The following is a 15,507-nucleotide window of genomic DNA, read 5'->3' as shown; positions in this document are numbered from 1 at the left end:
CCAGCCTCACAGTGAAGAATTTCTTCCTAATAGTCTAACCTAAATCCACCTTCTTCCTTTTCAAACCCCTCATCCTGTTGCTCTTGTCCCAAGTCCCTCCCCAGCTTTCCTGGAGCCCCTTCAGACACTGGAAGGTGCTCTAAGGGCTCCCCAGAACCTTTTTTCCAGGCTGAACACCCCCAAAACTCTCAGCCTGGCTCCAGAGCAGAGGGACTCAAGGTTTCTGATCATCTTCATGTCCCTCCTCTGAATTCTCTCCAGCAGATGGGCATCTTTCTTGGTTTAGGGGCTTCAGAACATGAGGTTCTCACAAGAGCATCTTCCATCTTGTGAAGAACGGATAGTAAAAAAAAAAAAAAAGGATTTTTAGAGATGATGCTCAAGGAGAAGCAGTACAGCTCTGCAGATTTAAGAGCAGTTTTAGTCCCTGTCATATGGATGAGGAAATAAAAATCTCAAGACAAAGTGCCCATTCCTTCCACGGTTATAAAAGCTTTTAAGAGATTTAACAAAGTAGAACTTGTCATTCAGTGTAGTCAGCAAAAGTCTTTCCAATGCTATTGGAACCCCTGAAGGATTTTGTTCAGTTTCTTTACACCTGCAGATTCCTTGTAGCTCTGTCCTGATAAATGTTTGTCTATTTTCAGGCAGTTCTCTCATTCAGCAGTGTCTAGAAATATATTTTGCATTGCCTAGGCAAATCTTATTGCCATTTTTATCTCAGTGGTGAGAGGAGCTTTTCCTTCCTTTAGTGGCTTAGTTTGTTAACAACAAATATTTTGGGAGTAAACAGTTACCTGTTAATGCAGCATCTTAACATAATAAACATTAACTGATGTATACAAATGATCACAGCTAAACAAGCAAAGTGTAGCTGAGGCAGGAAGCCAGTCTGTCTGTTCCTTGTGTTAGTCATTTGATAGTCATTTTAATTTTAGAAGTAAATAACATTGGAGATCACGTTCCATAATTTCATTGCAGTGCCAAAGAAATGGATGCTGCTGGAACTAATATTAAACAAGGTGGCATTGCTGGGATCGTTGGTCATTGCAGCTCTGGTGATGTATGGTCTATCAGAAATAACAGGATTATAGACATTATAAAGTTAAACAGAGAAGGGGAAGTGGACATTGAAAGAAATGGTAAAAAATAAAGGAGCAGAATGGTGAATTTCTTCCCCATAAAACTATATTCAGCTCTGTTGAGATATCTTCATTTTACAGAGAAGTTTATGGGCCTGCAGATCACAATTCCTGTCCCTTGGAACTCATAAGGAGGATTTGTGCATGTATGGATTTCCTAAATATTACAAAATCACAGAATGTTTAGGTTGGAAGAGACCTCCAAGCTCATCCAGTCCAACCTTTGACCAACACCACAGTCACCTCCTAAACCCTGTCCTTAAGGACCAGTTCCAAATGCCTTTTAAATCCCTCCAGGGATGGGAACTCCACCACTGTCCTGGGCCATCCCAGTGCCTGACAACCCTCTCAGTGAAAAAATACTCCCTAACATCCAGCCTAATCCTACGTCATTATAATATCATGACTTTTGCATCACAAGTTTGTATCCTCCCTGCATCAACATTTTCCTTTAACTTTCTTTGGCAATATACAGACCTGGTGTATAGAATCCCTTTGTAGCACCCTTAATGTCCTTACTAGTCTTAGTTCTAGCTAGACTGGACAAAAAAACCTTCACATTTTGTCCTCCACTTCCTGACCAATGTTTTTATTTTGTACTCCTCTTGTTGCCAAGCCTTGATTCCATTCCTTATACACTCCCTTTCTTGTGTCTTTTTCCATTGAGAAACTTCCTGCTTAGCCATGTTAGACCTTCTCCTAGGGACCTTGCTTCTGCATGGGTGGTTTCCTTCTAGCTGCTGAAATTTTCTTTACTCAGTCACAGGTGCCTTGAACAGAACCTCAGAGATTCTGAACCATTCCCTGCATAAACTGAGGTCTCTTTTCCTGCAGTCATTTTCTAACTCTGCTCCTAATCTTCCTTCTCTTCTTCCAAATTCCCAACCTCAGTCGTGTCCTTATGGAGCTGACCACATAAATGAAACTCTTAAATGTGCCTGGTTATAACAAAGGAAATGAAAACTACCCCACTACTTAATTTGGGGCATTTATACAGTAGTCATTATTGCTTAACCTGGCTGGTTCAAGTAACCTTACAAAGCAGTACTGTGACCTGGAAATTAGCAAGCAAATAGCTGGGGAGGTTTGATCTTCAGTCAGCATTGTTTAGGACAACTTCCAGCATTCCATTCTCATTTCTCTTACTAGCTGCCCATATTCCTTGTTTTATTTCAGCTGAGTCAAGTAATGATCCTTCAGTTGTGATATTGAAACTTGGGCCTGTTTCACACATAACAGATGAATTGAGGTGGTTGTGTTACAGCCTCAAAAAGGATTCAGCATTGGGTATTAGGAGGAGAAAGCTCTCCTTTTTTTCTGAAGCTAAATCACAGCTCATCAACAAAAGATCACGGCCCTGGTTAAAAGAGATTGTTCAAAAGATTGACTTGAAAGGGATGGCCTGGCAGTGCTCAAAAAGCTGCTGCTGCTGCCCTGTTTTCTGATGGAACTTTGCTCTCTGGCACTCTGCAGCTTTGTGTTACTCCAGCTCTGAATACCTGGGGTGCAGTTGACTTCAGTGGGGCTCTTGGGAAGCAGCCAAAAGTCTGCCAGGCTGACCCATGAAACCAGTGTGCCTGCTTACAGCTCTGTTTCCTTGGTTCTCTTCCTCTGATGCTTGGAATACACATCATTCATGCTGCCTCGTGGATTTTTTGAGAAATAAAATCACATGAAAAATAACCACCTAGGTACAGATGAAGCTGTGATGTGGGTTCCCCAGTAAAGGGACTTTCAAACATGCTCTCTCTGCATGAGACCTCAGGTTTGCCACTTTCTGTGGCTAAAAAAGCTGGGAAATACATGGCTATCATCTCCTGAGTAATTCAGTAAGGGAGGACTGGAGTTCATTGCAACTTAGATGTTGAGTTCTACTTACAGTGAATTATTTCAGTGATGTTACAAGCATTGCTCAGCTTTGTGGAATTTTTCAGCAGATAACATAGACCTGCAGTTGGATTTGATAGCTGTTAGTTCCTCTGTGCAGACATCTTTTGCTGTGATCAATCCTTGGCCAAGAATATGGTATTTAGAAAAGTTATTTTGACTGAAATCCTGGGAATATGCTCGTGTGTACGTTCCAAGGAAGGAACAGTCTCAGTGGGGTGTAGAAGAAAGGCTTACAAAGCATAATTCAGGGCTGTGTAAAGACCAGACATATTTCCTTTAGTTTAACACTTGGTCTATGTTGTCTTCTTTCTTGCAAAGTGAAGACTGAAGATTATTAAGAGGTGGTTTCTGAAGAAAAAAGCTTTTATGTCAATATTGCACAGTTTATTTTATGGCTGTTGCTTTGTCCTCTTTCTCCAGCTCCCATTGATTGTTTCTTTGGTGTATTAACCTCTCACTTCTCCTGTCTCAAGTGCTTGTGAACTGATTTGGGAACTGATCCAGCTTTTAAAATCCCATATCTTCAATCAGTATTGAAGTAAAAAAAACAACAAACTGGCTTGTGCAACCACTTTCCTAGACACAAAAATAAGAACATGCACATATTGACTTTACTGGAATTCAGCTGTAGAAGGTGGCAGTGATTTTCAATAAATTAATACCTGGAATAAAAAGGGGCAGATATAATTAGAAAGCTTACAAGCCTGTAGGTTTTTTTTTTAAAGGTGATGCAGAAAGTAGAGAAAAAGACTTCTTGTTGCAGTTCACATGAATTTACCTGGTTTGTGAAACTCATCTTGCAAGCACTATAGTGATTGCCTCTTTCATACTGCTTTGGCTGTGGATTAAAAACCTTTATGTATATATTTCTAAGAAAGCATTGCAAACCTGTCTCAAAGAATGGAGATATGTAGTGTTGCTTGAGGAAAGAAAGCAGACTAGAAGTTGGAGCTAGTCTCTCTCTTGTCAGTAAATCCTTTTTGGGGAAAGTAATCAAATAGGATGAAAGTATAAAATCCACTTTGAAACTATTCTGCTTCTGTTGAGACCATATGGGATCACAGAATAATTTTGATTGGAAGGGAGCCTCAAAAGCCATCTAATCCCAACATCCTTTTTAAATCAAGGGTCATTACACAGATTAGATTGCTCAGGGGTTTAGCCACTTGAGCTTCAGAAGTCTCCAAGATGCCAGGGAAAGGAAAAAGGAAAGGAAGAAGGGGAGGAAAAAGGAAAGGAAAGGAAAAATGGAAGGAAAAAGGAAAAAGGGAAGAAAAAAGGAAAAAGGGGAGGAAAGGAAAAAAGAAAAGGAAAAGAAAAAGGGAAGGAAAGGAAAAAAGAAAAGGAAAACGGAAAGGAAAGGAGAAAAGGAAAGGAAAAAGGAAAAAGGGAAGGAAAGGAAAAAGGGAAGGGAAAAGAAAAAAGGGAAAGAGAAAGGAAAAAGGAAAGGAAATGATAAAGGAAAAAGGAAAAGAAGGGAAAAAAGGAAAGGAAAAAGGAAAGAAATGAAAAAGGGAAGGAAAACGGAAAGGAAAAAAAGGAAAAAGGAAAGGAAAAAGGACAGGATAGGAAAAAGGAAAGAAAAGGAAAGAACAGGTGGTAATGTGTAAGGAAAATGAAGCAAAAAATACATAGCAGTAGCAAGAAGACAGTCTTTTACTGTAGTATGTTATATGAACAGGGCAAAAAGTGAACATTTCTCTGTAATGGGAGTAAAAAGATGGTACTTCCTTGCTAAGGTGATAAGAAAATTCTCTTTTGCTTGCATGCTGCTACTTTCTCCCTGTATGCTCTCTAAAAATATATGTATAATGCATTATCTTTCTTATTTTTGAGTATACCCTTCTTTAGGAACAAGGTAGTTTTTAAAATGAAATCTGAATTTGGCTCTGTGCTGAACCTTCCAAAAAGGAGAGGTGGCTGGAGAATTCCTTCTCTATGATTGCAGAAACAAATGATCTGAGTCAAGTGGCCTGGTCAGCTAATTAAACTACAACAGAGAAACCTCCCAGAGTCAGTCAGTTGTGATTATTGGTCCAGTGTGGTTGTATATCTGATTCCTTCTGTAAAATTCGAAGATGCTGCTTTTATTATCATTAATTGGGGAGTGCCAGAAACAAAGCTGGAAGAATTACACTGCTGCTTTAGAGGAATCCACTGTATTTCAATTTAATGATAAGTTAAATGGCTGTTTATCTCCTGTTTTGCCCTCTTCTTAGGATCTGAACATTTGTAAGGATAATTCCCAAGTTACACAAGTTACCCTGTCTCTGAATTCTTGGGGCTGTATGAAGTCCATGACAGAGCTGGCAATAAATGTGGTTTTTGGGGTTGTCTTCTTAAGTTCTGTTGTTTTCTCTATTAGGTGATTTAGTTAGCAGTTTGGTCATTACAAAAATACTTCCAGAGCATCTAGGAAAATTCCTTTAATAGTGAAAGCTGCTTAAAGTGCCTCACAGAGATGAATCTTGGAAAGATTTCTTAAATATTTCTCCTGCTAAGCAAGAGGGATGCCACAAAATGAAACAAAAAAGGAAAGGATATTTCATTTGTATGGAGGGGTTAAGTACCCGTAATCTAAAACAGGTTCCTTCAATAAGGATGGCTTACTTGTGGACTTCAGCAATTTTAAAATAGAAATCTTATTGCTCTGAACTCTGCCACACGAATTAATGGCATAGAAATGCACATATGTTACTATAGCCATCAAAAAGCCAAACCCCTGGCAGTTCAGGGGGTTTTGCAACTTGGAATGCAGCTGCCTTAATTTCAGAAATGTTCAGCTTCTGGCAAGTCACATAGTAGCATTGCTAATGCTTTTTAAACAGCTATTATCATAGCCAAGCTGTGGGTTTTTTGTTGTTTTTTTTTTCTTCTTCTTCTGTGTGTAATCATCTGCTCAGTGGTGCAGTCTGGAAGTAGGAGCAGGAGCCCGGGGAGTGGCCTGCTGTGATTGATGGGCAGAGGCCCCACAGGCTGGAAAAGTCCCGTCTGGGTTAGGTTTTGGGAGCAGGCAGATGTTGAGAGGGAGGTCAGGAAGCTTTGCTTTAGCTCCCCCTCTTTCAACACCCCTGTCATCCCCACTCCTGCACACACCACAGTGCTCACAACACCCTCATCCATAATTGATGCTTGCTTTGGGCAGATGCTGTATGGCCTGGGACTAGAGCAGCTGCTAAAGTTTATGGAGAATAAAGGCAGCAGGATGGTCCAGCAGGTATTTTGACTTTTATTTTCATCTGAAACTCTTGATTTTAGTCAAACCAGGGCAATTCTTATAACCAGCTCCCCCACTGCATGTTTCTTCTAATACGTTTTGTTGCTTAAGTTTGGAGGAGGGTGAAGTTCAGCAGTGATTTTCTGTCTCTGCTGGGCTTGATGTATGGAGTTGAGCTGTTCTTATAACCAGCAGCTTTACAGAATAATGTTGCATTTTTCCTTTTTGTTCCTGTGCCCTAAGGATATGATGCAGTTGGGCTCATTTAATTACAGTCTGAGAGGCTTGCTAGAAATGGAGACTTTCTTGCCAAAGAAACAAACCCCACCAAACAGAAAATAAGGGTAAAACAATGAACTCCTCGTTAGACTTGAAAGTGCAGGCAAGTAGAAAGGTCTTCATTGAATAAATTTTTATTCTGTGTTTTTTACCTTATTTTATGTGTTTTTAAAAAGGAGCACTGCACAAGGAATGTTTTCTTAGCTCTGTCTTTGGTGTACAAACATTACCAGCTTCCTTTATTAGCTTTGACACTTCCTGCATTTCTTAATTATGAAATCCTTTTAGAGCTGAAGATGCCAACAAAGCATATTGAGATCTGAGATACTGGGAACATTTTAAATTCTAAGTTTTTCTTCTCTTGAAGCAATATATATAGAACAGAAGCAAGTCAGCTTACCTACATCATTGGATTGCTTTCTTTTTTTCTCCTTTAGAGCTCAACATTTAAGCAGAAAGCAATCAATTTCATTCTATAAACTGCCACGTAAAGCATATTTTTCAGTTGAAATGTGGTTTTCATTAAAACTCAGGGCAGAACATTTAGCAGAGCCTGACTGTCTGCCATCCTCTGTTCTTTCTCTTGCCAACAACTACTTTATTAAAAACCATGCACAAAGTGAGCATTAAGGGGTCATTTAATCTTAAAGATACTTGGAACTGAGTCCAAAGGGACAACTTATATTTAGCTTCTCATGCCTGATATTACTGTTGTATTAAGTGATGTCTGTGTTCTGTCTTCTGGGGTTTTAAGATTACTCTAATCCCTGAGTTCATAGGCTAATTCAGGATCAATATATCCCTGTTGCTTTTAGGGCCATTTCATATTTTAACTCATTGCATTACATCTATTATTTCCCTTAGCTATTTTAGTTCACTGTGTTTTAAAGGAAAAAAAAACAAGAGGGGCATTTTAGGTGATTATATTTCTAGAGTTTCTGGTTCTTGAAAAGCTGTTCAGGTGTATTTATCTGGCTGTTGTGCAGTCTGGGGTTTCTGTCAGCCACATGGATACCCAGCTAAGGTGTGTCAGTTCCCACTGAATTGGTTTTTATTTGAATTTAAATGCTACACAAAAAGCTTGATACCCATGTAAGTGAAGAACATGTCTGTGCATACATGTTTTATACTACATCACAGTATTCTTTTTGTGGGATTCAGTGTGAATAATGAATTCATACTAATTTTAAATGCTACATTAAGCACTGATTTTAAGAGAGGAACAACTCAGATTGATTGCCACTATCATTTGAAACTCATAGCCTACAGTAGATTGTGCAAGTATAATTTAATTAATTTTTTTTTCCCTAAAAGCAATTTAATGAGTGCTCAGTGCCTAAACTGATAATCTTGCAGGCCAGCTTTCTACTTTCAGCATGCTGGAGGTTTTTTTTCTTTGTTTGCATAGTGGCAGGATTGTAAATCCCTGAGTATGTAGAAGTTATGTATTAAAAAAAAAAAAAGATAGATAGAGAGAGAGGAAAAAAACAACCCCCTGACCCTTTGTTGGTTATTTATTTATGGGATCTTGGTTTGAAATAAATGATCCAGACCTCAGGTGTAATGGGAGAGGTAGAAGAGTCTCAGCAATGTGAAGATGCTGGACTTGCCAGTGCAGTTTGTCATTTTATGATAAACCTAAAAAGTGAATCAGGTGGAGCTGGTAGTAAAAATATAACCTTAAAATGATTGTAGATATTTGTAAATGAAACTTAGTGACTTAACCCTGTGAAAGCAGGTAAATGACACTGTTTTATTTTGAAGATGAGTGAATGATGCAATATAAGGTACCTGCTCAGGGCCTTACACTAAAGTACAAGCAAAGATTAAATTAGTGAGGGGCTGATTGCTGATATAAAGTTTTAATTTTTTAGAGCACACTGAATGCCTCTTACAAAACCTTAATTTTCCCTTCTCAGCCTGGCATGTAGCAAGGCTTCTGCATGTGCTGTGATTTTGCAGTTTCTCAAAAGCTCTTGAATTTAGAACCAGTTCATGTTCCAGAAGTGATGTCTGAACTAGTTGAAATTTTCTGGAAATGTCCTGAAATACAAAGTGCAAAAGGATGTCTTTTATTAACCCAGCCTATTTTAAAACTAGTAAATCTTTGGGTGCTGACAAGCACAGTAAGCAGTAGTCCTGCAATAGTCCTGTGCAGCTACTCGTACATGCTCTGATGGGAGAATGACAGAGTATTTTAAAAACTAATTAAAGTTTTACTCAAGGAGTCATTTTTACTTTCTTTGATATTTAGAGGGATGATTTTATCTTGTAAATCAGCTCATCTGAGTTTGGGATAGTCCCTGTATGAATGGCCTCTAATGCTGTGTCATCTGCAGCATCATGTTTGGGACATCTGTGTAGATTCTGTACATTTCTTCCCTTAGAATTATTACTGATTGGTATGAGCAGAGCATTTAGTCAGAAGTATCTAACTGATAAATTAATTTGCTTTTCTATTCTTTACTATATCAAGCAGAGATATGGATTTATCTATGAAGAGATGAGGGAATTTATTTTTAACTGTATAGGCTTATTGTAACTGTTGTCTTAATATTTAAAGCCTTTACAGTTTTTAATTTTTTTGACAGCCTGTAACATAATATTTTATGTTACCTTGAGATTCTGAACTGCTGCATTTTCAGTGTTTGATATTTTGATTGGATATAATATTTTTTTTAATTGGCAGCATGCACTTGCTCCATACCACGTGCCTCAAACTATTCCTGACTATCTCACAGAGCATTATATCATATCAATATTTTCAGTATATGGTCATGTTAACAGCATGGACCCAAATCCTGCTCTGTGTTTGTGTGTGTTGCATTTATTGTGTTCTGCAAGGGGAAAATCAGAACTGATCACAAACCACGGGCTCACCTTATCAGAACTCCATGTTGGCAGGTGTATGGACCACACTGAGCTTTGTTCTGTTTCAGCTGAGATTTCCCTGGCCATTCCTGGTTAGGTAGTAGCCTACAATTATCCAGAGAACAGCAGATTTGTCTCATTATAAGATTGCCCAGAGTTAGAAAACTGTAATCTTAGCAGAATTCTGTCACTGCTTTCTGTGTTTTGTGTGCAGGATCCTCACCTGTTTTATCTCATGCCACGTTTCTTCTCCTGTTTGTTTTTTTTTATTATTATTTTGTTCGTTTGCTTTGGTTTTTTTGTTGGTTTTTTTTTGGTTTTTTTTTTTTCCTCCTTTGCTTTTTTCCAGGGTAATCAGGAAGCTCCAGCCCCTCCTGACACCATGGCCCAGCCTTATGCCTCAGCCCAGTTTGCTCCAGCTCAGAACGGTATCCCTGCAGAATACCCAGCCCCACATCCTCATCCAGCTCCAGACTACACAGCCCAAAGCACTGTTCCAGAGCACACCTTAACCATGTACCCTCCTGCTCAGACACACTCTGAACAGAGTGCACCTGACACAAATGCACAAACTGTCTCCGGCACAGCCACAGTAAGTCAAGGTTTCAGCTCTTTGTGTCTACTTCCACCTGGATTTATTGGTAATATTTACACTTAGGCTACACTCACTGGTTTTGCATTTTGGTTGGGTCAGGATTATTCACTATTTCAAGGCTGAAATTCTGTCTAAAGTTTAGCCTGGAACTTGGAGACTGTTATTTTGCTGCTTTAGGAGCCTTTTAGTGAGTGTGGGAGCTTTGTGGAATCTGTTAGTTCCATTTTTAGTGTTAAGTGAAATGATTTATTGCAAGCCCATTAATCATATGATAAAGTTGGACTAAGTTCAGTATGGAAAAACATTAAAAAAGACTTAGTAATCAGTGATTTGGAAACAAACAAACAACCCAAAACCTCAATAATTTTGTTATTTTTAAGGAACTCTGTATTTTTGACACTTCTGAGCAGTTTTTCATAGAAGTTCCTTGAATGATACTACATGGAAATGACTTGTGTGAATGAGTACTGTGAAAAGTACTGTCTGTAATACTGTATTTTCTAGAAAGCTTATTGTTCAGCCATGGCTCTGTGGATCTGTGTCCAACGAAGCAGAAATGATGGACTTTCCATCTCTTGGATTTATATATGAAGTTCTGAAGTGTCATGAATTATGCAAGAGACTCCTTGGATGGTCCCTACCTTGTAATTTAAGTCACACATTGCTAGTTTGATGCTTCTGTCTCAGTTCTAGGTTGGATGCAATTTATCCAGTGCCAAGAGCTGACAGATTTCTGAACCATCAGCCACCTGAGTTTGTGTAGGACCTAGATCAGAACAGGGAGGACTTGAACCTGCACTTGAAAAACCTCCACTAGCTCTCCTCATCCTTGCCTCAAACATGTTCCATGCCTCATTTTACCTCCCCTTCCATCCCTGGCATTATCTAACCCTGAAGCTTTCATAGTGCAGGGCAGGAAGAAAGGGAAACCTGTGCTTTCTGCAGACTTGTTCTAAAGGTTTATGTTTATTGCCAATTATTTCTTTATAGGAACAAGCTAGAAAAGCAACAGCAAAAGAATATTCCTTGCTGCTGGAGAAAAATGGCATATTAAATTCCTTGCACACTTCTGTGGAGTCAAATGTGCAGTCCTTTTATTTTTGACCTGGTAGCTTTTTATTAAGCATTTTTTTTAGTATTGTGAGAAAGTTTAAGTTGAACAACATCCTAGTTACTTACATGTCATGGTCTTTTTTGCATTTCTAGAGTGTCTTCTCATTTCTTTGCTGAGTGAACTTCCTGGTTCTTTCTAGCTTTTAAAATTTTCTTCCTTTTTTTTTTCCTTCCTTTTCTTCTTTTTAAAATTTTCTAATTTTGATTGGCATCAGACTCTCCTCACTTGTCACTGTCATTGGTTTCGAGCAGAAACCCTCAGCTGAATAGATAATCCAGAGGAGATGGAATATTAACTAAAAAAAGAGCATCTTTCTGTCCCTGTCTCATTCTTTTAATATATATATATATATACATATATATACATATTCTGCTTGCTTTTTTTGACCACTGCTGCACACTGTGTTGTCCAGCTCATCCTTTGTGTATTTTAAAACTCTTGCTCTGTTTCCCATTCAGTCCTGAAGCAAAACATTCTCAGTGCTACAGTCAGTGGTAAAACGTTGCAAGTGGGCCAGGAGCTCATCCCTTGTCATTTATTACCTTCAATTTATTGTGTTTCCTTCCCCTGTTTTGATTTTTCAGTTTGCAGAAGTGTTAGTCTCTTTATCAGGAAAGTCAGGTATGTGTTTTTGCAACATCTTCCTTGGCAAAGGCTGATGAAATGAAATAATTTGGATTGTCTGCAATGCTGTTATCTTCAAGTGCTCTATTCAATCCCAACTCTAGCAAATCCAATTATTCCCTTGAAAGTTTCCTGCTTCTGATACACTAATAGGCTTTATTGTTATTTGGGTTTGTATCCTTTGCTGTCTGCTCTTCTTATTTCCTTTTTGCCTTCCTAATATCCAATTTATATTTTGCCTGTCATACACTTTCTCCCTTCTGGTTCCACTGGAAGTGAATTTCCATTCTCTGAAGGATAACACTTCATTTCCAGTAGCCTTTTGTATCTGGGCAATATAGGATAGTTACTTGCTCTTTTTATTATGGATCCTTTTCTTGCCTTCCTGTTTCCTTTCTTACAGAGTAATCCACATCACTTCTTGAAGTCGCTCCTGTAATGTTTATAAATTATTCGATTTCCTTTCTTTCAAATTCAGGCTCTTTTTGATAAAGCTTTGGGCTTTTTTAAAGGTATTTTTTCTAAATTGCAATGTTATATTGCAAGCTGTGGAGTTGTTATCTCTCCCATCGAGAACAAGGCTTTGAAATACAAGTTTACAACTTTATCCATGGTTTTACATTTTCAAAGTAACTTTGTTATTTTAATATATCACTTACCACTTGCTTAGATTCTGCTTAGATCATATGCCTAGGGACTGCTAACATTTGTGGGTTTATTCTGTGAAACAAAATGAACAGGCTAAAAGAGAACTAAATGCTTAAAGACAGGCTGATTTAACTGAAATCATAGAAAATAATCTGCAGGTAATATACTGTCAAAAGTTACTTTGAGTCTTCTCTGAATAATGGTGTTTTCATCTGTTCAGATCAATATGTTTGTTTAATGAAGGAAGGAGTCCATCTCAGTGTATGCATAGCCAATACTCCTCCAGTAGTGGGTTATTTAAGAGCTGGTGGACTTTTGGAGTTGCCTAGCATCAAATGTGCTTGGAGTAGTTAATAAAAATGTTAAATTGTTTCTTTTAAAGAAGGATGGATCTGATAAGGTTGTTAGAAAGTTATGGTAACAGTGATAACATGTCTGATCATTTTGCAGGGTGCATTTGAGTGCTGTGTTGAATAGTAAAGTATTTTAAAATATTTTTAAGAGGTTTGACCATTTTTTGAAATATGAAATCACCTTTTGCCTTTGTTCATATATCTATGCAAACATATTGTACAGTTCTGAGAATAAATCTTGTTCAATTTCTGGAGGGGGTTTGATTTTCTTAGATCCAGGTTTGTGTATTCTTTAGTCATGTGGCAGAGCTCATCTCTTCATCTGAAGATTTGGGGAATCTTAGTGATATGCTGGACTGACAAATTATTTACTGTGTTGAACATGTTTGGTTTGGGGGAGAGAAAGATGTAAAATCTTTTAATATTTAATTTTGGTACTGATCTCTTTGCACTTTTTAATTTATGTAAGAAGCCTGATAGTAGCAGATATTAATAGTATAGTACTTTAGTGCATTGTATAAACCTGCAGGTGTGTAGATTGTTTCTACAGTTCCCTGCAGCATATTTCTGCTTTTTATCAGCTTTTTTTTCTGTTCTGTTCTTTCTGTAAATTATTGGTGCAGGGGATGTTTTTTGGGTGTTTTTTTGGTGTTTTTTTTTTGGTCCCTATTTCTTTCTTCTCCTCCTTTTCTCCTTCCTGGCTTCTCCATGTCCTGTGCTATGGGATATATTAGCTTTTTCAAGAAATTCTTCTCTGTCTAAACCAGACCTGGTGTTCATTGATGGGTCTTTCAACAGCATCACTGAAGTAGAGCTGTTTCAAACAAAATTGACTTTAATTTACTGATTCAATGTGTATCTGTGGTTGTGTTTCGTAGCCTTGAGTGCAGCAAATAGTGGGACACTTCTTAGTGATGTTCTTCTTCTCTCTGAATATTCTGCCTCTGCCTGGCAGGTTTTCCTGGGGTGCCTGGCATGCAGATCCTGGCCCTACCTCTTGTGCTTTGCCTCTCTCTGGAAAGCATGGGAAGCAGAAAAGCACATCCATCATTTCTCTAAATAGTGGCACTGACTGGGAGGACTGTGCTCTGGAACTTCTCACCAAGAAGCAGCTGCCTTGAAAGTCAGATTTCCCCATGGATTCCCCCCCCAGGCTGCTCTCATTGACTCCATTTTTATTCTATTTTCATGCCGTATTTTTGTCTCGAGATGTTTGCCACCTGGATGCTAGATAGTTGGTAATACTTGGACAATTGGTAACAGCTGGTAATATAAATAAAAATAGTTAAATAAATAGTAAATAAAAATAGTTAAAATAATAAAATAATAATAGTAAATATAATAGTAGTAAATAGTAGAAATACAGTAATATAATAATAGTAAAATGGTTGGTAATAGGTGGATAATTGTTACAGCAATGTTTATTCATCTAAATCATACCCTGCTGGTGCAGGCTATTGGATCAGCAAGGCATGGTAGTTCTGCTTGTTGTATTATCTACTTTATTTGGTGCCAAATACTACTTAATTTTTTTTTTTTCAAGGAACTTGTTTCAAGCCCCTGGATGCTTCAGAGCTGCAGCAGCAAGCAGCCTGGTCCAGCTCCTGCTCTGTAGTGAAGAGATCAAAAGTGACATCCCAAATAGCTAACATAATGCAGAGCTGGTTTGGTGAGGGGCAGGGATGATTTGTGATCATAGGTTTTATTGCTTCTGAGAGGCTTCCATGCTGAGAGCCCTGCATGGAGACGTTGTAACCATGCCCCATGTGTATTTCTTTGCTTATGCTGAGGAATAGCAGGAACATATTGCTCACTTTAGCAGCTGGATGTGTCAGGGCATGCTCTAAAATAGATTCTTCCCAAGGATATACCCACTGCTTTTTATCATAATGTTTATAAAGTGCCTATTTGTAGATTTAGTTGTTTTGCTTGGTGAGAAGATAACTTTTTTTTCTTTTTCTTTTTTTTTCCTGTGTTGCTAAGCTGATTTAGGCATTTCTCCCAGTACTTCTCCTTCTGTGGGTGGGTATTTATGTGACAAGAGTGATTACACAGCCAGGTCATTGTGTGCCTATCACCAGGCTTTGTGTTCTTCTGGAATCCCAGTAACTCATCCTGGTGATGTAGGCATCACCCAAGCTTCTTTTTGTCCTTTTCGTTTTCACAAGAAGCAAATGTGATACTGAAACAGAAGACAAAATTACTCTGTGGTTTTTTTATACTCCTTTATGATTTTTGAGCACTTCAAATTGCTGAAAGAATAAAGCTGAAGCTCCTCCCCAAAAGCACAAAACCCACCCAGGGGTAGAGAACAATTTGCTTGTCATATTTACAAGCAAATGAGCAAATTGCCCCTGAGAACCCCTCTGACTGCTCATTGTGGGGCAGACCAGCAGCTCTTAGATCACTCCAGCAGGTAATTCCAGGCAACTGAAAAGCAGATTAAACACAGAAATCATTGCAGAGATCTTTTCAATCATGTTCTCAGAAATATGGTCACATTGCTCCAACTTGATGGTTCTAAAAAGAATTACCAAGAATTTCTACAAAGAATTACCAATTAATTTCTGATGTGCCAAGCTTAGTTGACCAATTAATCAGTTAAAAATGTTCTTCCTGCTTGGTCCAGAAAGAGTTAACAATATTCTGAATATTCTTGTACTTTACATTGTCTCTTGGGGTCTTTACTTCTCCATACCAATTCCTTTACATGTTAATTTATTGACTTTTTCTTCTCTGCAGCCTAAGTAGCCGTGGCATCCAAATGCTTTGGC

General features: G+C 38.3%; 1 protein-coding gene across 1 annotated transcript in view; it reads left to right on the top strand.

Annotated features, from left to right (window-relative positions):
* Positions 1 to 15,507, top strand: part of RBFOX1 (RNA binding fox-1 homolog 1) — an 818,832-nt gene that overhangs the window by 693,271 nt on the left and 110,054 nt on the right. Inside the window, exon 7 of the mRNA XM_030459827.1 lies at positions 9,749 to 9,991. Coding sequence (XP_030315687.1) covers positions 9,749 to 9,991 — 243 coding nt within the window. The remainder of the gene's footprint in view (positions 1 to 9,748; positions 9,992 to 15,507) is intronic.

The sequence above is a fragment of the Calypte anna genome, chromosome 14 (genome assembly GCF_003957555.1).
Source record: "Calypte anna isolate BGI_N300 chromosome 14, bCalAnn1_v1.p, whole genome shotgun sequence".
NCBI lineage: Eukaryota > Metazoa > Chordata > Aves > Apodiformes > Trochilidae > Calypte > Calypte anna.
The sequence above is the reverse complement of the archived record's forward strand: the minus strand, read 5'-3'. Positions and strand labels throughout refer to the sequence as shown.